The sequence below is a fragment of the Aythya ferina genome (assembly GCF_964211825.1).
Source record: "Aythya ferina genome assembly, chromosome: 17".
NCBI classification, from domain to species: domain Eukaryota; kingdom Metazoa; phylum Chordata; class Aves; order Anseriformes; family Anatidae; genus Aythya; species Aythya ferina.
Genome location: NC_140316.1, coordinates 3,580,923 through 3,607,710, shown reverse-complemented (window position 1 = coordinate 3,607,710; position 26,788 = coordinate 3,580,923). Strand labels below are relative to the sequence as shown.

At 40.9% G+C, this 26,788-nt stretch overlaps 1 protein-coding gene across 7 annotated transcripts in view; it reads left to right on the top strand.

Annotated features, from left to right (window-relative positions):
• GALNT9 (polypeptide N-acetylgalactosaminyltransferase 9) overlaps nt 1-26,788 on the top strand; it is a 432,488-nt gene that overhangs the window by 287,719 nt on the left and 117,981 nt on the right. For 2 of the 7 annotated variants that reach the window (XM_084491675.1, XM_084491678.1), the window contains 2 exons: nt 398-552; nt 26,395-26,575. In XM_084491675.1, the coding sequence (XP_084347801.1) occupies nt 26,409-26,575 (167 nt within the window). In that variant the 5' untranslated portion in view covers nt 398-552; nt 26,395-26,408. Of the gene's footprint in view, nt 1-96; nt 553-24,677; nt 24,837-26,394; nt 26,576-26,788 lie in introns of those variants that run through there. The other 5 variants (XM_084491673.1, XM_084491674.1, XM_084491672.1 and 2 more) reach the window with 4 other exon arrangements.

The following is a 26,788-nucleotide window of genomic DNA, read 5'->3' as shown; positions in this document are numbered from 1 at the left end:
CCGGAGGAGGAGGAGGAGGAGGAGGAGGAGGAGGAGGAGGAAGAAGAAGAGGCGGCGGCTCGGCAGGCAGCAGCCGCTCGGCTCCGCGGCCCCCCCGATGCCGCCCAGCCCGCAGCGGCGCGGCCCCCGCGGGGCGAAGGCGGCGGGCGCCGGCGGGCGGGGAGCGGCGCCGTGGTGCTGAAGGACAGCTCCGACCCGCACCGCTCCGACCCGCTCCGCACCGCTCCGCCCCGCACCGCTCCGCGCCCCGGCCGCGCCCCGGCGCCGGGTGGCCGCGCCTTGATGTGCCCCCCGCCGCCCCCGCGGCTCCCATGGCGGTGGCACGGAAAATCAAAACTTTGTTGACGGTGAACATCTTGGTCTTCGTGGGCATCATCCTCTTCTCCGTCTACTGCAGGATCCAGGATCGCTCCCAGGAGCTGGTGCAGATCGTCCGGAGCGCGGAGCGCCGGGCCAGGAGTCGCGGGGCCAAGGTGGGCAGCCTGGCGGACAGGGAGGCCATCCTGCAGCGCCTGGACCACCTGGAGGAGGTGGTCTACAACCAGCTCAATGGTACGCGGGGTCCCGCCGAGTCCCTGGGGAACGCACCCCAAGCACCCGCCGGCAGGGGAGGGAAGCCCGGTGTCCGTGGCTGAAGGCAAAAGGAAAAGGGGTAACAGTGGGGTTTTGATGGAGGAATGTGTGGAGGCTCCCCCCAAACTCTTGGTCCAAAGTCAGCACTTTTTAGACAGACACAAAGTTAAGGAGGCTGCAGAGTTCATGGGTTTAATGGCTGGTGGGAGTCCCCACAAACTGTACCAGGTTTTACGTTTTACCCAAATATATTAACTCTGCATGGGCAGGTGTTTGTATCGTGCATTCGTTTATAGCTGGAAGTTACATGCTTTGTCTCTGAATTACTTTAAAAACGTTCTGCTAAGTTCTTACGCTGTGTACTTTTAATGGTCTATTTAAGCATAGCATCCATATGTTTCTTTAATGACTGCCATTTAAATTTGATATTATCTTTGGCGAGGAGGGGAAGCATCCACCACTTATTTTTATTACATGCAGTTTTAATTCACTAGCCTTGAAAAATCTTGGTGGGTAAGCAAAGAGCCCTTCTACGTTAGTTAGAACAGGCTAAGCCATGCAAGTTGCTGTTGGACAAATTACATTTCATAGAGAAACTAATTCTTCAAAACAAGTGTATTTTTATTTCCATAGATTCATAAAGTTCTAAATGCAGAATGTCAAAGAAATAAGTATGTGATTAAATACATCAGTGCTTTGGACAAGAAGAAGCTGAAGGAGTAAACTTTTACAAGCGACTTTAATATAAATGTAACATTTAGTGTCTAGTACCAAATAAAACTTGCAGTGTAAATATGTTTAAGTATACCAAATGTGCTTCTAGGCTGCTTGTGAAAATCTTACTCGTAACATTGATTTAACAAAGGCTACTGCAGTCTTGGAATGCAGACAAATAGAAGGGTTAGTATAAAGTATATTTCCTATTACTACTTTCTGAATGACCGTGTAAATCCAAGTAGGTTAGACTGTTATGGGAATATGCAGTCTGAGCCAGTGAGTGTTACAGAGCGGGCATCCCCTTACATGCTTCCATGTGCACACGCCTGAGAATAGAAAGAGAAGGAGGACAGGAATGTGGAGTGTGCATGTTTGTCACAAAAATAAGTATCCGTAAATTAGAGGGAAAGTGTCACCAGCTGTGTTTCCTAATGATAATTTGGAGAAGTTCTGAAGAATGTAGGACTTAAGAGGGAAATCCTCCTCCCAAATTCAACGTAGCAATAGAGTTCCCAGACTAAATTAGCTCAGTCCCCAGGCTATATCTATCATAGCTCAACTGAATGATTGCATTTTTTTTTTCTTTCCCTGAATTACTTTGTTCCTGGCGGAGTTCATAAGTGAGACTTTGGGTGGATTTTACTAGCTCTGGGTTCATCTAAGCTCAGCATCCCCTGGAGAATCAGCAGGAGTCCTTAATGTCCTAGGCAGGCACCATTGCACGTAATGACTCTGGCTTCCCAGTAAACAGGAAGTTCTCCTGAAAGTATGTCTCTGTTTCAGTGGCTTTTTTCTTTTTTGTCTTTAATCTGGTTTGTTGGGTATGGAAATTCACAGTGCAATTACTTTAATTAAAATGTTATGTTGCTCCTTCAGGTCATAATAAACACTGAAGGCAGTTTCTTTTTCTTGAAAGTTCTTATAAGGGGAAAATACAGAAAGTTTTTTGAGCTGAACTGTTTGAATTTCCTATCCATTTCACTTCAACCTCTCTCTGACATGGTTGTTTGTTTGTTTTTATTACACTGCAGTACATTAATGCAGATAAATTATTTGGTCATCACTGTGAAAATATAGTTTTGCCAGTTTCTTCTTTTTATTTTAATTTTTTTTTCTTCATTTTGTGGCAACAACCCACCCCCAAATTCCTAAAAAAAAATAGTAGCTAATCCACTTAAGTCATCAGAGTTGGATCACTGTAAGGGAAATCAGGATCAAACATCTGTGTTTGGGTTTACCTCACTGGTGTTCCTTTTTTAATATCATGACTCATTGCTTAATGGGCATGATGCTGCTCTGGCAACATTGAGATTCAAGGGAGCCTGTCTGTGACAGTGCTTTACTGTGTCTTACAGAACTGGTATTGCACAAGCACTCTGCTCTCGAGCTGTGCAGTTCCATCCTAGTGTCAAGCAAGGTTCCTCAGATAATATCCTGTAGAGTTCTTCATCACAAGGTTAGAGAGCCATTTGATGCCTTCTTGGATGTTACTTCTTAATGAGGTGGGTCAAAGTCACTTTTACAGGGAGAAAGAGATATGGGTAGACAGATTTTGTTCATAAGAAATATGAATTCCTTGCATACACTGAACTCATACCAGCACCAGGAGCTTGTGCCCAGCACAATGTTGCTGTTACAACAGCTATCCTGTTTGCAGTTCCAGTTTTCTGCTCTTGGTTCTTTTGAGCTCTTCAGTCTTAGTGTTTTTTTATTTAGTTTTTCTCTCCTCTTTGGATAATTCCTGAACTGGTAAGACCTTACCTGGACTTTTTCCAGGGACTCTGCTGAAGATCCAGGAAAACACTTCTGTGAGAGACCAGCCCTGTAGCTGCAGAAATACCGAATTTTGTTTCTATCACTCTTATTTGTTTTCTTGGAATCAAAGAAACATTATTTGAAAGCACATTTTCTGCAAGGAAAAGCAAACACATGCAGTAACATTGGAAGTGTATCAAGAGGCAACCTAAAACTGATCACTAGAGAACTCATTAACTTTTCAGCCTGAATAAACTGAATAAAAATGGCGCGTAAAATGCTGGTGGAGGTGTGTGTAGAACACAGAGGACCATACGTGAAAGGCAGTAGAAAACTGGTCCTTACAATTATCTTTGGCAAAACAAGAATTTTTAGAAAGGAGTGAATGAGAATTGCCGTGAATCCCTGCAGAGTCACGCAGACATACACCCAAACAATAGTTTTCACTTGGCTCGTGCTTTGGTTTTCTATCAAGTTAGAAAAATCATATTTTGAAAGCTTTCTTTATACTCAGCTGCTGCTGTTTTGGCAGAAGTAAATGGCTGGAGCATGCAAAGGGAAAGGAAAGCAGTGAAATGCATCTGGAATTTCCTTGGTGAAACTTTACATAATCTGTTAGTATTTGGCTTTGGGTATCACATTTATTTTGAATAACTGAGTTATTCTAGCTATAGTTCTTCAATCTGTATCTCCTTTCATTTTTGCTATGTTATTTCTACTAATGAGTATCATTTATTGTCAGTCAACAGAGAACTAAAGCCAGACAGACTTAGTAATGATTCTTGGAATGGCATGACACCTTGGTATTTTCTTCCTTTGACTTTGTTTTTTTCCATGGGGAAAAAAATCAAAAGGTTTAATTGGCTGTTGTTTATTTTTTCCCCCGATCGGTTATGCATCTGAGTCTGTTGCTAATGATTTACCATAGAGGATAAAGAATTTTTGATGCCTCAACTACATCATAACCTTTCATGCCAAAAGCAATTGAAGGGTCAGACTACAATTTCACTGTAATTGCCTTTTTCCCTTTTCACTGTCTCTTTCCAGTAATACACAACAATCAATACCGCATGTAATTAGATTTCATTCAATCTGCAAAGATTAAGAGAGTTTTCATCTTCTCAATACGTATGCTCACATCATGTCTTCCTACCCTCATCTTCTACATTAGACCTCTTTAACCTGTTCTGTTGCAGATGTGGGGGGATAAGTTTGGAGAATTCCCTTGAATTTGACAAATTATCGTTCTCTACACATCATAATTTGATTTTGCTCTCTTTGGGAAGATTAAATACAACAGCAATTTCCAGTTTGATAAAGGGGTTTTATACTGCATATGCATTTCATTGAGGAGGCTGAGAAAAAAAAATAAAATAAAAATGGACAATTCACATAATTGCAGCATACAGGCTTAAAATGATGGAAATAGCAGGTCCTAGGTGCAGAGGACTGATTCATGCAGACTATGACTCCTGATTTTTAGAGTGTACTGAAAGCAAAGTGATTGCATTTAAAATTCAGCCTGGCAATCTGCATACTTAAAAGGTACAGTAGTATTTTTAAAAAGACAGTTTATTCTTTATAGGCTGGAGTCTGGTTGAAAATGTTTCCAAATTTCCATATTGAAAATAAGGGTTGGGAAGAGGCTGAAAATGAATTATGTGAATGTCCACATCAGATTTGTCAAAAAGAAGCTTTTACAGCTGGCAACTTTCAGTTGAAGAGCAATTCTTTTGCAGAAAAGACGCAAAGCTGTGTGTGCATGGGGGAAGATTAAGTGCGATTGCCAGCCTTGCATTAATGAAAGGGCACCTTTTTTACCCACACACAGGTTCTCATGTTATAAGTATTTCATTTGATTATGATCCTATGATAATATGCATCTGACAAAATTAGCACATAATTATTCCTACAAAGCAGCAACTTATTTATGGGGATTCTCCCAGCCGTGTACTCTCCTTGCACTGGTGAGAGACTTCTTCATATGCTCCCTTTTCCTTTTCCTTTTCCTTTTCCTTTTCCTTTTCCTTTTCCTTTTCCTTTTCCTTTTCCTTTTCCTTTTCCTTTTCCTTTTCCTTTTCCTTTTCCTTTTCCTTTCCCAAGATTGGACCCAGCAAAGGCAGGAATATAGAGTATCTATCACGGCTCTTTTTTTTATTATTATTATTATTTTAAGCTAGGCTGCAGTTTATCTGTTTTCCACACAGCACAGAACAAGTGTTCTTGCTTGTTCTGGATCAATTTCTCAGGGTGAGGTAACCGAGCATTGCCACAGGCCTGACCTTCTGTATTGAAAAGTGATGGTCAAGCCCAAAACACTAATTTCAATTTCACATTGGCTTTGGCTGTGTTAGTCTTGATTTATGTAGCTGAGGGAACTCATAGTCAGTGATTTCAGGAAGGCCAAGAATTTCTTGCCCAAAATAAGGTAAGAAAATATCATGATTTGCAATTTGGATAGCCCCTATGAAAATAAAATGTAACATTAAAAACAGTATTACTCCATTTAGGCACATTAGGAAGAAAATGTCTAAAGGTTTGGTAGAAAGAAGATGTAAATTTCTTTTGTTAAATGGGCAAAATTGCATTCAACTCTTCAAAATATAGACAAATATAAAAAATGTACCTCCAGTTCAGCAGCGCATGAGCAATTGTAAGTCTCTCCCTGTACTCTGTTCTGTGTACTGGCAACTATTTCTTATGTAACATTTCTGCTTTTTGCTATTTTATTTGGGAAGAAAGCTTATTTTGTCAGAAAAATCACGTGGTAATTGTATCATTGATTCATTTATTTGTGTAGAACTTGAATCATTTCTGCTAGATAGGATAAAAGCAATGTTTACAGGGGTGGAAGGAAAATCTTTGGCTGATGTGGTGGTTGTGTTGCCTTATGGAAGATATTCCAGTTCAGTTTATTTCAATTTCTGGAGTTGGAAAAGCAGATATGGGGCTGTCACCCAGTGCAGTGCTGCAGTGTGCTTGTGGCACACGCTTAACCAACAGACGAGTTTAGAGAATTAGAAAAACTGGCTTTAACTTTGATAATGGGTGGTGGAGTTGGTTTTGTTTGTTATTTGTTTTCTTAAAATAAGTAAAAGCTGGTAGCATCTAAACCAAGAGCATCATTTAAAAATGCAGTTCCAGGCACTGAGTGTATGGCTGTTCTCCAAGGAAATAATAAGATTTATGAAAGGAAGGAAAAGAAATGAGTCATGTTTAACGAATCTTCCTTTTATTAATGTCCCTCTCTAACCTTACTAATGGGTACTCAGTCTGTCCTTCTTTCTCAGTATTCTTGGCATGCTTTTTTATTATTGTTATTATTTGTGGGGTTTCACTTGCTAGTAATTTCCATTACTTATTTTAAACTAACAAACCAAAAGGGAAAAAAGAAAAAGAGAAAAGAGAGGCTCTGATGTTCTGGATATCAGGAAGGAAGGAAGACAATGACAACAGAGCAGCTTCCAACCTTGTTGTAGTCCTATTGATCAAAACTGTCCTCTGAAATAAGAGAATTTCCGCTTCTGAGAATGAAAACCAGACAGAGATCCTCCCACTGACCACAAGTCATCTTCTCCTGAGAGCACAGAGCTAATGCAGCAAGGGCTTAATTTGATGTGTAGATGACTTCTGTCTGGTTTTCCTGTAAACCTATAGTGCCATGAAAATGGTTGTGAATATCTGAAAGTCACACAGGTAATGGGCAAAACCCATTTCAAGGACAGGATGGCAGACACAAGCAGATTAAAGGTTGTATTTCTGCCCTATAATTTTTATGCTTTCTGGTGTCCTGAAATGTTCATGTTTCCCAGACAGTTTTGGGGATGTGCTGTAGCTCCACAACACTTTCTGGTTACTCAGCAAGTCCCATAGGCCATAAAAAGAGTTATGCATAGCAGGGCTGTCTCCTGAGCCAAGATTTGTTTGATTTATAGAACAGAAAAGAGTCATCAGAGAGCATTGTGACACATGTTGGTCTCAGGTCCTCAGGTTAGTTTGAGTTTAATGCAGAGTAGTGCAGTTAGGGATAAACTAGGGATAGTTATGTAATTTCTTTCTCAGTCTAATCTGCTAGGCCTCTGAGTACTTACTTGTAAACTCTCCAGTGCACTAAAGAGTATGGAGTTTTACCCCATGAAGATATCTTCAAAATCTTCGTAGATTTCATCTTTTCAGTGTTGGCTTATCTATAATTTATGTTGTATCTTTCATTCCTGACACTATCTGCACTGATAGCATACAAGTGTGTGATGAAGACATGGATAATCTCTACTTCTTCCCTGGCCTTGCTTTTTGAACTCTGAAGCAGTAGGAAAAGGCCCTTCAGTTGCATCAGCAGGAACAGGCTGTAGATATCTGAGGAGGCGGTATGTCAGAGCTGAGTTCTGCTTTCTTCTCCCTCGATTTGATGTTACTCTCCCACAATGAGGAAATATGGGCTTGAGTTTTTGTCATTCTTTGAACTACCTTTTTATTTCACCCGGTTTAGCTTACTTGGTTTCCCAGCATCATCCAGAGGTGCTTTTACAGGAGCTTCCTACCCCTCTTACTGCATCTCTCAGGCCCTTTCATTTCTGAATGATTGTATGTGTGTTTGTTTACGCCATCTTGATGAAACGTGTGTTGAAAGAGCTGTTTTAGTGACTACGGATGGGTAGGTTGGTCTTTGGAGTAAAAGGAAGAACGGATGACCTTGGGGTGACATTAACCTGCTTGCTGATTGCCATCAGGCTCAGCTACTCTGTGAGCTTTCTGCCCAGTCTTGCAAAGCTGTATGGCAAAGCAGATGTGGCTCTCTGCCTCTCCCTTTATTTCACCTGGCTGACTTGTTCTGAGGGATCTGCTGTCAAGGCAAGGATGAGCCCGAGACCATGAATGGGTTTGTATTCTCAGTGCATGGAGCCCTCCTTAGTGAAACACTGCAGCAGAATAGGCCCCATTCTGTGAATCTCTGACAAATGGCAGCAAGTGAATACACGGTGTTCTTCAAGCACGTCCTTCATTTCTGGCCTTGGAGGAGAGTCCAAGGGCAGCTGCGGGGTGGACAGCTGAGGAGAGAATAGACCTGATTCTGCTTTGTCATTGTCAGCAGTGTGTGGACACAGTTTTCTCAGGGTCTGAAGAGATGTCTGAGTAAACAAGCGGAATGTCTTTAGGAATGGTGAGGCTGTAGATTTCTGAGTATTTTAAGCCTTGCACCACCTTCTCTACAGCCATTTTCTAAAAGCCCTTTCATTTACCACCAGTCTGATTTATACTTTTAATACTTGAACTGTAATTTGCATGTCATCCTGGGAGAATGGGCAATTATTAAGAAAACTAAACCAAGGAAAAGGATAGGTTTTTGAAACAGCTTCTCTATCTAAGCATCACAACTTTAGAAATGGTTCTGTCAGGCAGAGGTATTTGGTGCCAGAGTGTGGCAGGAGAAAGTAGCCTATTGCACATCATCATTTGGAAATCACATCCAAAAGCTCAGTCAAAGGCAAAGATGCCCAAAATATGTAGGAACATGTTGAGCCTCTGGGATTCTTTATTGAATTTGCTTCAATCTTAACCTCCTGGGTTAAATGTTAAAGCAAATGCAAAAGTGGAAAGCAAGTGCTGTAGTGCCAGTGTCTCTCTTGGGTTGAATACCTGCTGCAAAATAGTGCTCTCTCTGGGTGGAGAGCAGATCCTTACTGCAAGCACACAGCTTGGACCCCAGAGGATGGCACTTAGGAGTTATCCTCAGTGCATTAGAGCACTTTGGGCTGCATCAGAAACTGGTGCAAGGTCACAGAGTCTCTAATTCCTGTTTCCCACAGCCCAGAGTAGCATCATAGCTGAGGTACTGTGATACTATCCCCAAAACAAAAGGGGTTTTGTTGCACAGGAGCTCACTGTTGTTTGGAAGGTACCCACCATGGCAGCTGAAATGCCCTCTCCTGCAATACTGGAGGCTTGCATCTCATTTCATCTCTGTGGCATTTTTGGTAGGGTGACAGGGTTAATTGGTTGGTTTTCAATTGGACTCTTTCTGCTGGTTTTGTATTTTATTTGGCAATGGGGCTTCACTGCCCTTTTAGAATTTGAATTTATTTTTTTTCCACAGCTCTCAGATGCCTCTAGGTTGTGAAGGTTTTGTAAATAAAAATGTATTTTTGTTATATGAACTCATTTCAAGCAAGCTTTGTGTTGTAGAAAAGACTTGTGGCATTCTTTCCTGTGCATACTGAAGGCAGTGACTAAAAAAATCGCCAATTGAAATAGCACTGTAAAACCTAAAGGTTAGTCGTCTTTGGGATTAAAACTTGCAGTTGCTTTATAGATTCCTTGTCAGGCAGATTTCTAGCCATCCAGCCACGTGTAAAAGGAGGCTACTGATAGCTGCAAAATTTTGCATCTGCAAAGCTCAGTCCCATTGGTGACTACAACAACCACAGCCTGCAGATCAAAATGATTTTGATACCTGTTGTCCTGTTGTCAGCTAGCCAACGAGCTCGGTGCATTCCCACGTTTGTATTACAAGCACTGCACTAGAGGTGCTGAGCAGGGACTAGTGCTGTTCACACCTCTAATAGGAAACACAGGCTGCTGCACAGAGCTGCTAATCCTAAAACACGATGATAGATTGCAGGTGACTCCATGTAACAGATGGGAGTGGAGTATAAGGTAAGAGTGAGCTGGTCACGTTCAAGTTATTAAACAACCTAATACCAAGCTGCCTGGCTGCTGAAACAAAATTTACACAAGCAGTGAGTGACTTGGGCTTGGAAAAAATGGGTAGCTGAGTGGTTTAGGAGTTTGCCTGTGTTAACCTTGCATTTGGAAACATTTGTTTGGTGGTTCTGTTATGTAATTTGTGTCACATGGAGAATCCCCTCAGTCCAGGTTGGTGGATTTAGGCTTCTAACTTCCAGCATAGTCACAGATGTGCGGATGGCTGAATGCTCCACTGAAGCCTGCTTATGTATTTCTTCTTCGTGACTTATCTTTTCTCCCACTTTTAAATGGTCTTTGCTCTCAGCTACTCCATTTTCAAATATACAAAATCAATCATCTTTGATTTTAAACCTATGCCAGTGTGATCCTCCTCTTGAAATAGATCCATCTGGCTCAATAAGTTTTCATTCAATGGAAAATTAATTCTGGAATGGAAAGGGCTTTTATAATGCTTCGTATCCAATGGGGCTATGTGTAAAACCTTTTGTTTTCTGAAAGAGTCAGCTAGGTATGGTTGCCATATTCACAAGCCTACAAAACCCCAAGTCAGGCTGCAGAGAGCCCTCTCGGATGGGTTCAGAGAATCAAGAATTTCTCCTGTGACTCATTCTGAACCTGACCTGCAGAATAACTGGATCCTTTGTCTCCCTCTTTCTGTCACGCATTAAAAAATTCGCAAAGTGAATGTTTAAAGTGAATGACAAATGTTTAAAGTCTTTCTTGCACAGTATGAAGAGCAAAGAGAAGATGTACAGAAATTGGAGAGAAATGTTCTTGAGAAAAAAAAGACATGGGGTAACTTTGAAGCTAGGGTGGTACAGGCTGGCATGCCAGCACAGGCTGAGCGGTGCAGCCTCAGAGAAGGTGCAAATCAGTGCAGAGGGCATTTCTGCACGTTATAGCACTTGGTGTTTAGGCATCTCTCAGCATCTCATTATGCTGACAAGAAGCTAGAGGAAGAATGCTGTTGTCTTAGATCCAACATTGAGATCCAACATTCCAAAACACTGGAGACTGTGGAAGAATGAAACTGGTGAAATACTTTGTGAAGTGTGTATCAAAATTATCAATGAAGTGAATGTGGGATTGGTGAACTGGAATCCGGATCTGTGCGTGAGTTCTGCTGGGACTGCTGTTGCCCTAAGGAGAGGTGGAGCTTTCTTGCAGCACAGCATACAACAGGTTGCTTTGGTAAAGTCCAGAACAGTTTTTTGTCACTGAACTGGAAGAAGATGCCTCTGATCTCCTTTATGGGTAATACTGCATGCCTACTTTATTTGTAATATTGCACGTCTACGGCTTTTCTGTGCCAGACATGAGCATCGGTGCATATGGTTGTGGAAGTAGAAGCTGATTATTTTCAAAAGTATTGCCATGTACTGATCTGACAAATACCCTGTTTGATAAAACGTTTTGTTTGATATGCTGCTGCTGAGGGCATGTGGATTTGGGAACATACCTTGCTTTATATTCTTTTCAAAGCTGGGGAGAGGTGGGGGACACAAGAAGCACTCCTACTATAAATAGTCAGATTACTTTCTTAATAAATGCCAGAGGAAGGAAGCAGAGTTGTATGGAGTGCTGTGTGTCCTATCATTATGGTGCTTCACCACTGTCTCTCTCCCTTCCTAGGGAAAAAGTGCAAATTTAGTGAATTGAGCATTTCCATGTGAATTTTCCTTACTGTGGTATCTTTACAGGGAAAGTGGTTTTAAATGGGGTTACAGTCATACCTTGTTATTTCATCGAGTCCCCAGTCTGTGGCCAAAAAACATGCTCTTTTATCTCGTAACCTGCTTCTCATCATCGCCTCTAAGACCTGACAAGAAGCATGTGTGAGCTTGTGGAGACAGGAACTGGGGGCTAAAGGAGCAGCTCCAGAGCTAACCTTTGAGAAAATATTTAGAGCTGTTGAAATACAAGACTCATGCTAGGGAGACCTGGGCTTCATTTCCTGCTGTGCCTTTGCTTTGCTCTGTAGCTGTGGTGCCAGCTCACCTCTCCGCTCTTTTTCTTCCCGTCCCCATATCTACTTAGCTGGGGGGGTCTGAGTCCACACTAATCTGCGCAGTGTCTTACCTAGCGGTGGTGTTCATCAGTGGGATAAATAACAGCCAGACGTCCAACAGACCTAAACATCCTGTAATTACTGTAACTAACCCTCAGAATAAGCACTTAGTTCCTTGAGCAGCAAAACCAAGAAAGCTGATTTTTGGGGGGTTGATGACCTGGATGTGAATTCTTGGGGGGGGGTCTCTTACAACTCTGATAGGTCTCTTGTAATTGAGCTTTCACTAAACCTCTTCTCTCCGTGGGGACATTTAAATTCTGCTTTCTTCCCAGATGTCTACTTCTGTGACACTTGCAGAAATGTGATTTTTGGAGACCTCTGACTGTCTGCCAAGCTTTGGCTGAAATTAGACCTAGTCCTCAAATTCTAACGAGCAGAGATACGGGAAGGGTATGAGAGAGGGAATATTGGTAGACAAATGCAGACAGCATTATCCCACAAACTGGTTTTCCTTAGCAAATTGGGCTAAAATTTATATCAGTGACAAGTAGGATTTTTTCTCATTTAAGCACAAAGATAAAAATCAAGTCTTTAGATTTTAAAGGAACCAAATGCCACTTGCTCTGTTAATTGGAGATATGTTAATGTAAACATATTTTCCTGTTTTCCTTCTTACTTAGGTAAATAACTACAGCAACATGAGACTAAACCCGCATTGCAGGAGAACCTCTTTTATTTTCAGTTTCCTGAAATGGCAGATGTGGGTCCCACCAGCCTGTCTTATCACCTTTTAGTAGTGACTGAAGGATTCAAATATGCAAGGATCAGGGAAAATGATGCTGTGTTGCTCTCTGCTAGGTAGAGTGAAACATGCCCTGCTGCTCACCTCCTCAGATAACCTTCCATGGCCCAGGGGGCTCAGCATGGGCTTCCAGTGGGTGCTGGAAAGCTCTTTCTGCTTATAGGAAGTGTGCCTTTGCCCTGAAGTTTAAGCAGAACCGTTTGATGCATCTGCTTTGTGTCCTTGAGCAGCAGCGTGTCCGAACTGTAGGCTCAGACCTCCATTTTCTGCAATTCAGATATTTTGCTCTGGTTCATACCTGTCTCTTCACTGAAGGATCTGCTCCTGTATAAAGGCACCTTATATCCCTGTCTTCACTTCTTTCTTTACTGTGTAATTTAGCATCTCATAATGTAACTATAAATACAAACCTGAGACACAGCGGGGACAGGAAGGTTCATTCTTTTACGGAGTTCCTGTGGAAAGAAAAGTTTGGAGAAAAAATGAGGCTCCGAAAATTTGAATTTCTTTTTACATGGCCTTTGTGTAAACCAGATAAGTACTGTTGCAGTCAGTGCAATTAGGGAGGTAGACTTGAGAAGCCTGACCCACACTTCCTAGAACTCAGCCATGAACTTACATATGGTCTGAAGTTTATATGCATGTGATGGCTTTAAACATGCCCTGTAGGTGGATCAAAGTAGCCTGCACTTGCCAAATGCACTCCCTTTGCCAAGCAAAGCCCACTTTGTCTTGGAGTAAGTTTGTCAGGGCTGAAGCAAGCTGTAGGTCACAGTCAATTCATAAAAATCCCAACATGCAATGAAGCCAATCTTGTTAATAATGAATTGGGTATTACAGCAATGCTGTTTTTTAAAGTGCCTGTATGAATGGATCGTAGCTTTCCCACTCCTGGAAGTCTGAGTAAATTTATCTTTATATCAACAATAAACCAGAAAGGGCAGAAATCAAACTATTCAATGTTTCTATTACTGCTTTTAAATAAAACACTGTGCCAATATTTTGCTTTAACATTGCATCCTTATTTTCTCAATTTTATTGACAAATGCTATTTATTCTAATTTTTCCTTTTGTTTGCAAAACTATCTCCTACTTTGATTTACTTTCTCCAGACAGTACAGTACCTAATTCTTTGTATTTTTCCCCACTAAATTCCTAATTAATTATGTGCAATACCAAGGCACTTCAAAACCAAGTATGATTCTCATCATTGTAGACTCCTTCTACTCCTACTCCCCTGGAAAAAGGACAGAATCAGACACTCAGTTGTGGCACGTCCTGTAATAGATCTGCTATAAATGTGGTTGCCAATTTATCTCACCATTGAGGACCCTCTGAATTGGAATGGTCTTCATCCATGGTAGCCGTAAATTGTTGATTTGTAAGCATTTTGGTTTAGATGCTGAGTCCTGGTCTGTGTTTTTGCTGTTTTAGATGTGTCCTGTGTTTGTTTTTGGACTGACCTCTCCTGCTGGTAGAAAATTAAATCAAATGTGTATTAAGAAGTTGATGGAAGGAGGCACTGCAGCCTGGCGTTGACAAGCAAGGCACAGCTGTAGTGTATGTTGACATGAGATACGAAAATAAAAGTGAAGGAAAAGGAGGAAAAGCAAAGATGTAGGTCCTTTTTCAAACCAAGTTTCTGAGCTAAACTCCATGAATGGTCACAAAGATATGCCTGAAAAAGAAGCAAACATAATTCAAGAAAAATACACATATCTACAGATGTAAAATAGGTAGGCTGTCAGGCAAATGACTGTGTTTTGAAGCCAGCTGTCAGTATTGCTGTGTAATGATGCAAAGGAAAAGTATGCCACCTGTAAAGATCCTGCACAACGATATCACAGTCAAAGGAAAATGGAGGAATTAACACTCTCTCTGGCTCCCATCAAAACCAGTATCCAGATTACCTGATTTTCAAGAGTGGGCAAGTTTCTCTGAAGAGATCTGATGGAAGTATTTACAACCTCATGTCCTTAGTGGCAGCTGATCTCTCCTGTCATCTGTTCCCAAGGAGGAATGCCTGATAATCAGGGTGAGAGGCAGCAGATTGAGAACCAGTGCTACTCTGACAAAACTGGGGAGCTTTTCAGGTCATTTGATTCCCTCATTGTCGTAAGAGACACCAGATGATCACAGAAACATAGAATTGTAGAATGGTTTGGGCTGGAAGGGGCCTTAAAGCTCATCTAATTCTAGCTCCAGGGAGAGCAGTGAATATAGCCAGCAGGTCTGTAGGCGTTGCGTTGTCTCTTTAACGTTGTTGCCTTGCCATAGGTGGACTTGGTGACTAATTTCACAGTTGTGGAAAATTGAGATTCTACTTTGAAGCATAATGTGATTTTTGAGTTCCAGTAGCGACCATGGCTGGATTTAATGCTGTCATTCTCCACTGTGTAAAATGGGTAGAACAACAGGGAGCTTTTCAGTCATGCAAATGGCAAGTGTTGTATGCAACTTTGTTATTGGGAAAGCTGTCTTTGCGATTATGTTAGTTTAATTTAATAGCCGGCTGTTTAGGTAAATGACTGGGGAGGCATATGAATGTCTGCAAATAATGTGGACAATGATTGCAAAATGATGCTGCAGGAGATGGGCTTGTCTGGGCCTTGTCGGCAGCTCACCAAACACCCTTGAGCAGGGAGAGAAGTGTCTTGCTTAGTCTTGGACACAATCCCTCTGAGACACAGCGTGTGCCTGGATGAAACCAGGGCTGAAAGGAATTAATTTAGCAGGCTTGGCAGTATCAGATGTGATGCAGCTTTTGATTAGATTAGCCTTTAATATCAGCACAATGGAACCTAGAGTAAGATAAGCCTACATAGGACCTAAAGTCTGATTTTTTTTTTAAGATTCCTTGTATTTAAAGATAATTGCTTCCTTACGTATCCCAGACCTGTGGGATTTACTGCTATAGTTAAGCTGGCCCAAAAATGGGCCAGTCAGGGATTTCTCACCCAAAATAATAGCAGAAATTAAAAGGGTATTTTTGATGTTTAAAGAGGTGCAGTCAGCTCTATAGGTACAAGAAAACGTCACTGCACCCAGTGCCAGCTTTGGGCTCCATCCCCAGTCCTTGTGTCAGAATTCCCACTTCCATTCCCTACCTCTGAGTCACACAAGCAAACTGCTTGTTTTTTTAAAAAGATCTTTTGCTCATTTATGGAATGAAAGCCCCTTAGCTTGGCTAGGAGCAGGCTTATTCCTGAAGCTAATTAAACTGTCCCAAAGTTTTAGCTCATGTCCCTTGGGGCTTTCAGTAGAAACCCCTTTCCCTTTCTCCAGAGTGGTTTTGTTATTGTGTTAATGATCACTTTCCCCAGGAGTTGTCACCTCTGTTTCCCTGAAAAAATTAAAGCAAATTTAATATATTGATACAGATGATCCATTTCATGTGAGTCAGTGACACTCTGACCGTGACAGTGCCAGAGAATTCATTGCTGCAGGAGGCCATTGAATCCAGTATTAGTGGCCAGGTTTTTAAAGGGAGCTGGGTAGTTTTAATCCCCATTTCTACCTGTCTGAATTAAGATAATGAGGGTAATCTAATATTATGCTTCAGGGCTTTAGTTACATGCCTATGGGGTTCAGAAGAGAACTCTGCTTCCAGGGACTGAGCAGAGTTTAATTGGCCAAGTGCTTTATGATTTGTGTTTCGCTTCCTCTGAAGCCTCAGGTATTGACTGCTGCCAGAGGCCAGATACCAAACGACACTCAGATTTTGTTTCCTTTTAATATCAATGGGCTGCCAGGCAGCTACCCCAATGTTTCAGCCCCCATTTTCATAACTCCAGATTTATGCCATCACCAGAGGAGGAGTTTTCTGGCTTTCCTCCAAAGCCCTAAAGAAAAAATCCATTTTATGTATTTCACCAGCACAAGCCACAAATCAGCTGGGATTTTAAAACTTCTAGAATAATCTTGGTATCTGTTATTTATTTAAAGAAAGCAAACTGATCTTTCTCTGTGAATGATCTTTTTGATCATTAAAATTAAAATATATATTAAAAAATCATAATCACTGATATTTGACTTAGAATTTTGCATACCTTTCTTTTCTTTTTTTTTACTCAAAATTTAAGTTTAGAAATATATCACATATCTCTCCCCTGTTTAAGGATTTCTGCTCTTTAGAAATTGATTTTACTTATATCCAGGCTCTAACAAAACTCTGGCATCTCCCTTACTATCTATCAGTTTGGGATCGACATCCTACCTCACAAATGGGCTTTTATCTTCATCTCCAATGTCTGCGTAGCTCCTATTTCTTGGTCTTTCCAGTCATCAATCTGTTTATCTCCTCCTGAATTATCTGCTGTAATTAGAATACATTTTCTCCTCTCAAGGGGAAACCAGCTTCAAATGAGTATTCTATAAAAGCAATTACTTTTGATATTAGATATCTGTACATAAAAACACAGTATTTCTTCCAATTAAAAAGGACTAATGAATTCTGTGCCCAGAGAGAGGAGTAGCCTATGCAGTGCTACTGTTTCTGCTGAGCCAGTGAACAAAAAATGAGGCTTGTAAAAGGCTGCCCAGTCACTTCATCCCTCCACCTCAGTAGTCTTCTCAAAGAAAAATGTCTTACAGGATTGTCGTCACCTGTGGACAAAGGTTGAGAAACAATTTTTAGGCTTCCATTTGAACAGAAAGAACAGCCTGTAAACAAGAGGTCAAAGTACAAAAACACTGCCACCTCCTAGTTCCTAGGCCAAAAAAGTTGTAGAGTAAGAGCTTCAGCTTTGTAAAAAGTTATTGTACTTTTTCCTTTTCAAACCATCAGCCATGGGATACTGTTTGTCCTCTCTGTGCTGCATCTTCAGAGGTACTTGGAGCTGATACTAGATACTAGGGGACATAAATCTTTCAAGCAAGGAAGCAGCAAACTTGATTACAACTATAAAAAATGAGACTGTGTTTTGGATTTCAGATAAATGGAAGTGCTGGAGCCATATAAATTGGATAGAGTTTTGTTCTTTACTCTCCTCTTTGTAAAAAGTTGGAGCTGGTGTCCCTGTGGAGTGCGATTTGTTGAATGTTTCTGTATATAAAACTAAATCACATTCACCTACATCATTCATCCTAGTTCAGAAAGTAACCACCTTTGTTATAGACAAAATTCAGATCAGTTCCCTGGGCAGCAAATCTTAGATATTAGGTAGGCTTGTTGAGAGATGGTGTCAGAAGAAACTGATTTGGGATATGGAAAGTTGGGAGACGCTGTAAGTAAATAAGTAAGGGCCAGACTGTGTTTAACATTTAGATTGAATCATGAGCCAGACACTACTGACTCCTCACGATGCATACTGCTCCTTACAAAGTTGACTGAAATAGTTTTAATGGTGAAATAGTTTCAAAGATGACTTCCTTCTGGATACTGTTTATCCATGTGCTTGCAACTGCACAATGGTTTACTTTTCCAGGTTTAATTTTGATGCACTGAGCTGCAAATACATTTACCGGTTTCTTTATTTCTTTGGGACAAAACAATTTTTGGATATTCTCCCAAATGATAATTTCAGAGAGCCACTCTTTAGCTATGATCATTTCTTCATTAACCAGGGCTTGTGCGGTACTGGTTGGAGCCAATGAAAGAAGCAGATAGATGTTCTTGGCAAATTTTGACATGTATCCCTTTGGCAAAAATGAAGTGTACAGCATGGGAGATGAGATAAAAGAAAGCACAGGCTATAAAACTTGTTCAGCATTTTGGCAGAGTTAGGGTGCTTTTACAGGAAGGTGAAGAGAAAAATACCATTCTGTGTGTGATGCCAGTATGAGATCCCATAGCGTTAGCATCTGCAAACCTCACAGGAAATTGCTGCATGGAAGATGCTTCAGTTTTTGCTGGAGTTGGATACTGAAAGAAACTGAGGGAGGTTCCTTTCTTAATTTCCATACTAACCACAATAGGCCATCATTGTTCTTGGTTTCTGGCTCTGCCACCATATCTTGTGCAATCCTGAGGAGATCCTTAACCTTTTAGCACCTCATTTCTGCCCAAGGATGGGGAGGATGACTTCTTGCAGCCTCAAGGGGCATTGAGAGTCCATCCTCAATAGTGTTTGGAAAGCATTATGACATTTCACTGATGGTTACAAAAGAGCTCCAAGTACTGTCTGTATAGTGGGGACTGCTTTGTATTTAGTAGCCCAGCGAAAGGGCGTGTGAGCCAACCCAAGCTTGTGCAAAACCATTGTCTTGGAGCACTTCAGGTGCTGAAGTATCCAAGATAGAAAGTTTTGTTTTGTTTTGTTTTGTTTTAATTTCAAAAAAAAAAAAAAAAAAAAAAAAAAAAAAAAAAGTGAGATTTTTCTGGTACTGAATCTAAAGCCCAAAATCTGCCTCACTTGGAACGTGGTGGATAACCATAGTTAGTGCCTTTTATTCAAAGATTTCAAAGCATTTTGTACAAGTAGCTATTGCTGCCATTGTGTATCTTCTACATGTCCCTTCTTTTTCAAAGCGTCTGTCTGGAGGGATGTGTCTGCCCAATTTGGATTCGAGACAAACTCGTGGCACCTTTTCCCTTGGCTGTAGCAAATGTGCCCAGCAGAACCTTGCTCATCCCCCACAGGATGTCTTCTGTAGCACCCAGCCTGGGCAACGTGTTCAGTTGGGCATCAGACCAGATCATCCCTGCACTGTGCTGGGTGTATGTGTGAAGGAAGGCACTGTTTACATGATCGAGCCTTTCTCTGATTTAAACATGGCATTTTGGAAACTATTTTCCTCATAGTTATTTTTAGGGCTCACTAAAATGGAGCTATAAACATCAAGACAACTAATGAGCTGAACCTGGTCTCGACTCTATGAACCTTTTTACTTTCACTCAAAAGATAAAACTGGAAATGCTAAAAGTCAGCTTTGTCAATCTATGTAGAGTTACTATTGCTCCTGATTTTTTTTTATTTTTTTTTACTGTTCTTTGTTAAACAAACATCTAAAGATTTTTATTGCCTTCCATGGTATGCAGGCAGGTTTTCAAGTGAGAAATCAGAGCTGCAAAAAGGAAGGATACAACTGTTATGTCGATGAGTTTTGTGTTTCCTGTTTAGAAGAGAAGTGTTTTGGGAGTTGCAGGTAAAACTACTGGGTGACTGTGCCAGTTTTTTTTTTAGAAGGATATGGTTTATTACCTCTTTTTAATGTGCTAGGAACCAACATAGTTTTCAGGATCTATTCTAGAGTGTAGCTGGTCAAAATGAAGAGTAGGTAAAGGGCCACAGGTGCTGAAGGGGAAGGTGACCCTGCCAGAAGTGGCAGGAGGGCCAGGAAAAAGCTCTGAACAGCTCTGTGCTATTGTGAATGTGGGCATGTAATTATTCTCAGTTGCTTATCTTTATTTTGAATTGGCAAAAGGTTAATTATGTCTGAGAACCTTGTCTAAACCTGATTTACAGCTGCCTGTAATTGTGTTGCAAAAATATATATACATATTAAAAAAAAAAAAAAAAAGACTAAAATAGTCTAAAATGTAGTTTGATCTTGCTTTTGCCGTAGTTTCTCACGTAAATCTCTTCAGTAATTTTCCCATTGTGTCAGGATTTATGGTGAAAAATAGAAGGTCTCTTTTCTTCCTAGAAAATTATGCATCCTGCAGAGTAATTAATCTAGTTAAGAAACTAAGACTGGTTCATTCTGCTCTCCATTCTCCCAGCAATTTCTGTCATATACAGAAATCTCTGCAGTGAGAACAATAAATTTGAAATGAATGACAGACACTAATTATTTCTGACCTCATTGTCATCTGCGGCATTGAACTGGGTATGAGTGATACCAGTGTACTGGCTGTAGATCTTCTCGGTCTAAAAATTTAACGAAAAGGCAGCTTTAAAAATAGCAGTTCATTGGGCACTGCTAGTGTTGTTCCCTCTCTCCCCTCTCTGCCCATCATAGTTTCAGAGCTGAGTCAGCTGGCAGTGGGATTGCTGTCAATCCTTCACCCTGACAAGAGCTGCCCCATAACACCAGCAGCACTGTGGACATACCCTGCTCTCAACGGCTTTGCAGGCTGGAAGGAATAAGAGAAATTCACACTGGAGAAATGGGTGCTAGTTACAGCCACAGGGAGACAAGTCAAATATAAGAGGAGGATCTGGAAGTCTGCAGCAAGCTTTAAAAGAAGAAGAAAATGGAGAAGATTTCCTGTCTGATCTGCTTGGGTTAAAACCCAGATATATGCTGGAAATTGAACCAGAGGCACTTCCCCATCTGTCTTTTTTAGGTTTTGTGCTCCCTATCATTGTAGGACCTGAACACCCAGCATATAAAATCAATAGCAATTGTCTCTCTGCCCAGCAGCAGTATTTCCAGAAATGTATCCTTTTCCCTGTTGTTCCAGTAGGTGAGACCATTGGGAATGAATTCTCCCATGGGCATCCCTGAAGGCTGCCTGGGTTTTCACTGAGCAGAAAAAAAAAAAAAAAACAAGCCCCAAGGCACAAATGACTTGCTCTTTACTGGCTCCCTGTCTTTGGCAACTGACCTATGCAGCCTGTGGGAGCATGGTTGTAGAGTGTTCTGCTCCTCCATGCCCTCCTGGGTTTCCTTCCCATGTTCTGCCCCCTGGAAGGTCTCTGAGGAGATGGTTCTGCTCAGTGGCCCCAAACCATGGGGCATGAGAGGGGTGAGGTCCAGCAGATGTGCTGGAAGGGGTCTTATCCACCAGCAGCCTCTGCCTCAACCAAACCCATGGACACTGCCTCCCATCACCTTTCTCCTGATCCCCTCTCTTAGGATATTTCTTTGAGAACATGCTGCTGAGCTGATACCCCTTTCTATTTATTTATTTTACCTTCAAAAAAGGCTGACCAGTGCAGGTGAATGTGTTTATGGGGTTTAGGGTGTTACGATTTTGACTTAGGTAGCCACAGGGTAAAGCACTCTATCGAGGAGACACTTTCTGAAACAACAGGCAACCTTTTGAGAACAAAAATGCTATGCAGATGTTATTGTATGTGAGAGCCATATCATGTCTAGCTGACCATCCAAGCATTGAATAACATTGCCTGTAATTGCTGCATTTAACACACACACATTTATAAATTATGCTGTATTCATTGTTCCTAAGAACTTCTGGAGACAATGTAGTGCTTTTCTTGCAGAATGGAGCAACACAATATAATTTGTCTAGTTGCTGCCATATCAATGTTAGTGCTTTGCTATAATAATTGCAGGTCAGTTAGGCTAAAATTTGGGTAATAGAATGGGGAAAAAAACTCAGCAATGTGTTCTGAGAGCAAGTCAGATGATGACTTTTTCCTAGAAGAAATCAGATTAGCAGCATGAAGAGCTAGAATATCAGATTTAGGAGTGAAGTAATTGTCATTATGTGTGGTTTGGAAGGCTATCTAGCTATTTCTCTCATTCGCAATTTGCAAGCGAGCTGCTTGATGCTCCCTGTGTGTTGAAAGTTTCATTCCCCTCTTCCTTGTGCCTTAAAGATGCAACATTTTGTTCTGTAAACTGCAGGAATGGGTAGCATAAAGAATGAAGTTTTCAACTACTGGAATTAAATCATTGCTTGAAGTCAAACAAGCATGCCACATCTTGGAGTCCCTTTCATCAAGCAGGTCAGTTAACTTCAATGAAGTCATCTTCAATTTGCTTTGATGTAACATCAGAACCCAGCCCAGATGATTCTAAATGATCAGCAAATAAATTTCCACGTTGCAGTCTTTCAAGGACATAGGCTTAATGAAGTATCTAGTTTTCTGGATTCTGTAGCTTCTGAAGTGCCTAATTTGACTCCCTTTTAATAAGGCCTGTTTGCACTTCGGGGGCTGGGGAGGAACTGCTGACTTTTCCTTGCAACTGAGCCCTCTTTAAATGCCACATGTAAGACGAGTAAAACAGAGGCATGCAGCATCTCTATTTTCCATTAGTGTCGTAAATCTAAGACTGCGTTATGCAGGAAGATGAGGCTTCTGTGGTTTTCCTTTTGGGAGAGGAGAGATTTGGAGTCTCAGACGTGTCATTTCTTTAATTACTTGAGTAAGGACTAGTTGTCAGGCCAGGGATGGCAACCTTAGACACTTCTCTTCTAAGGGAAGTAATGTTAAACACTAAAGCTAGTCAAATTGCCAAATAGCCTCTCATCCTAAAGTGGAGCAAAAGGGAGAAACATTATAATTTCCCTCAAAATGAAGCTCCCTAAAATACTTTCAGAAATATTTAATGTCTTAAAGTGTTTCTTTTCGTAAGGTCAGAGGAGTTTTGTTATTTGAAATCAGTAACTAACACAGCTCTTGAAGAGTTAGTCATGTTTCAGCACAAACCATGGCTGTCTGTTCCTTTGCTCTTCAGGCAGAAAATTGTTTTATTAAATGAATCACAGCCCTTAAATACTCAAAATATCACAATACCCATTTTTTGCTTACAGCTTCCTCCTTTGCACAACCCAGTTGTAGACGAGATTATATCAATTCCAAATTGTAAGCCTCCCCTGTGCTAGTTTCTCTCTGTCCCTGCAGAATGCAGGAATATAATACCAGCTACAGGTTGATCACTAACGTTACCCTAGTTAATTTATGATGATTGCTGAAAGCAACAATGGGAGGTTCTCAGAAATTTTCAAACCATTTTTACTGGAAGAAAGATTCATAAGGTACATTTCTACAGAGAAATGTGAGCAATAAAAAAAGAATAGTTTGGAATGCATGAAGCAAGTCTGTTCAACTTTCAGGGGGAAAATACTGATTTTTCAAGATATCATATTGAGTTAACATTAATCATTTAGAGTAGGAGCTCTTGGTGTGTTTATGCATTAATGGCAAACTGTAGGTATCATAATATTTGTAATAATTAAAACAGAGCCAGTCAGGACTCTGCACCAGAGGATTACAACCAGTATCATAAGTCCTGGCCAGATTCAGCATGCTCAGTTGTGGCTCCTAGTAAGCAGTGATTCAATGCAGTGCTGTGATTTGGATTGGTCTCTGAGTGAACTGCTGCCAGCGTATTCAACAGCAAACTGTGACTCATGAGCTAGCACTCGTGGTCAGAGGTCTGGCTCAACTCTGTTTTTCCTGAGAAAGGAGAAATCAGGCTTTCAGGTGGGCTAAGGTCAGTCTAGGATCACAAGACTCTTACCCCCCTCTGCTTTTGCACAGAGGAGGAGCGTGGCTGAGCCAAGTATGCAAAGATTTTCCAAATGCTTTTGCAAATACCTCAAGACAGTTCCCTCATTTCAAGAGTAGCATAGTGCAATTAATTAAAATTATATAGATATCTGACATAATCATCATAAACTTTGTAAACTTTTAGCTTTTTTTTTTTTTCATCTTTTGCATTAGATCCAAAATGTCTGAGTTTTAGTGGTTTATGTTGTTAATTCTGTGTGATTTATTTTATTTTATTTTTTTTACCAAAAGGGTGATGAGTTGGCATAGTTGCTGTGCTGGGACTCCACCCAGTCCCTCTGAACTGATATCTTGCATTCTTCTTGTTCATTTTGTGACAGTATACAGTTTCCTGCTTCTCTTTTGGGTTAGCTCTGTGCATTATTGGGGTAAAATGTGGTTGGGAGAGGAAGGCAGCCTACGTGGGCTGGGAGGAAGAGTAGTCACTAAACAGTGGGAGGGCTCTGTTTTGCGTTACCAAACACTGGGGGGTGAGTTATCAAAGGTGGTCTGAGATCCCAGTTTGGCACTGAGACTGACTGAAGAGTAGAGCTGTCTACTGATGCGACAATCCCTTGCCTTGAGTGTACCTCTCATTTTTACTGGCATTTTGTTTCACTTACAGCTTTGAAGAATTTAATTGGTGACTAAACATCAGCATCTCAATCCCAGTGGCTTGGTGCTTTGGTCTGCTCTCTTTGTGTGTCCCAGCAAAACTAAACCTTGTAACAAGATTCTGTTATAAAGCTTCATCTTTCCACTTTCCTGTCACGCCTGGGTAGCCTATGGGGTTTCTGCTCATCATTCTCTGCTTGATCTCACTTGCTAGTGACACCTGGAGCTCACCTCCCACACACCCCTGTAATGAGACCATGACTGCATGAGCTCCTTGTTTTCCTTTCTTGTCTACAATTCACTAGGCTTGAATGCTTACAGCTGTCTGAATTTTTCAAAAGCTTGGCCATGGCAAGGATATTTTTCTGTAGGGCTCCCTTTTTTTTCCTTCTTCCCTCCTTTCTTGTCCTGCTAAGACTCATGATTCACTCTGAGACAGTGGAGCATTTCAGTGTATGGTGATGTGAAACACAAAGAAGGCATCAAAGGCACCAATACAAGATGTCCCAGCTTGGGATCACTGCAGTATGATGTATGTATGTTAGTAGGGAATGCCTGAAATTCAGTACCAAATTTCCTAAGTACTGCAGGTATTTGGTCCTTTTATGTTAAGGCAGACTCTTTTTAGTATTTCATTTAACCCTAGCGTTAAATGAAATGCTTTTCTCATAAGCATCTAAAGTAGAAAATGCTAACTTTACATTCTCAAACCACTAATGAGCCACTGTTCTTCTGTTCTGTCCTTCTGTGGTTAAGCAGGGATGATGATGGGGCTTTAACAAGTGAGGACAGTGTTAGCAATGAGATGCAAGATAAATTCCTGTGTGAGGGGCTAAATTGTCACAGACCTTATTGTGACTTGGAGGAGCCATTTTCAGCTTTGTGCCGTCTTGTTTGTCTGTTGCTAGCAAATGTTGATAGTTTTTCTTTTCTCTGCCCTTCTCTCCCCTGCTTAATTATTTATTTGAAACATTAATGTATTCATTTTGAAAAATTCTTAATTTGGAAAATGGTGAGCAGGTCAAACTCTAATTGTTTTGTTCTGCATTGCAGATGATTTGGAGGATATTTATACATTTCAGTATGGTATCCCGAAGACCATTATAAATAACTATTTAGCTTATAATGACTTGTTGATAGTCAGCCTTTTGGAAAGAAAAGCATTGACATTAAACATAGGGTATTTGAGGAACTTATTTTTCAGAATTCAGCACCAAATTAAATGCCTGTTGCCATGGAATATGTTCTTGGCAACGTGATCGTATGGACATTTTTAATGTCTGTTTCATTTTGTTTTAAATGTATTTTTGAGTTGAGCAGTAATATACTAGTGAATAAAACCTATCAGATCAATTGTTGACTGGCTAATGTTTTAGCACTGAGCATTGCCGGGTTAATTGTTTTAGCTCAAGTGTGTCCAAACTTTCTGATCCCATAAACTTTATATAGCCAAGTATCTTACACAGTATACATTTTCCACTTGGCATAGAGCTGAAGGACAGAAAAAATCTGGAGCAATTCCAATTTCTCCCCATATCCCTTTTCCATCTCTCGTAAGTATGTGAACTTCTGCTGGACTTCATAAGTGAGGTAGTTTGTGTAATACTCAGTGGTGGTAACTGTCATTTGAACACACTCAGCAGGGAGGGTGCCTAACCCATAGAACGGGCCTATATGGGAAGTGCTAAGTTTGGTAATGGTTACCTAAGACCTCTTAATATGAATGTGTTCTGATTTTGTATGTTTCAAATGCAGATATAATGAGATGAAATCAAGGATAATTAGGCATTTTGAAATGTTTGGAAACAAGATTCCTGTTTCCACGGAATTATGCAGGAAAAAAGGGAAATTGTGAAAGCTGATAATTACTTCTTTATAGTTAGTTCATTTGTAATTATGCAGTGATAATGCAAGACGTATTGATATGGGGTTTGGTTTGAAAAGCTGAGGATAATTTCCACAGAGTCATGAGGGTTTCAGATCTGGGTTTTATGGGAGTTCAGATCTTGTTTTCTGAAAATTTCTGAGGTCACAGAAGAGGTTAGATCCGTTTCCTTCATGTTATCATTCAATTTTTTTCTTCCATTTAGGCCTCGCAAAGCCCATGGGATTAGTTGAAGGTCCAGGAGGCTTGGGCCAAGGAGGAATGGCTGCTACCCTGAGAGATGATAGCCATGAATCAGAGACTAAATATGAAGAATATGGCTACAATGCCCAGCTCAGTGACAGGATATCTCTGGACAGGTCCATCCCTGACTACAGACCAAAAAAGTAAGTTGAATTCCACATTATTATTACAGCAAGTGATTGTTCGTTGTTCTCTGGACCATTGATGACAATTATTTTCTCTACATCCCTTCATGGTTAGCCTGACAACATTTAGTCATAGAACCACTGGGGTTGGAAAAGCCCTCCAAGATCATCTGATCCAGCTGTCCCCCAACCACCAACGTTACCCACTAAACCATGTCCCTAAGTACCACA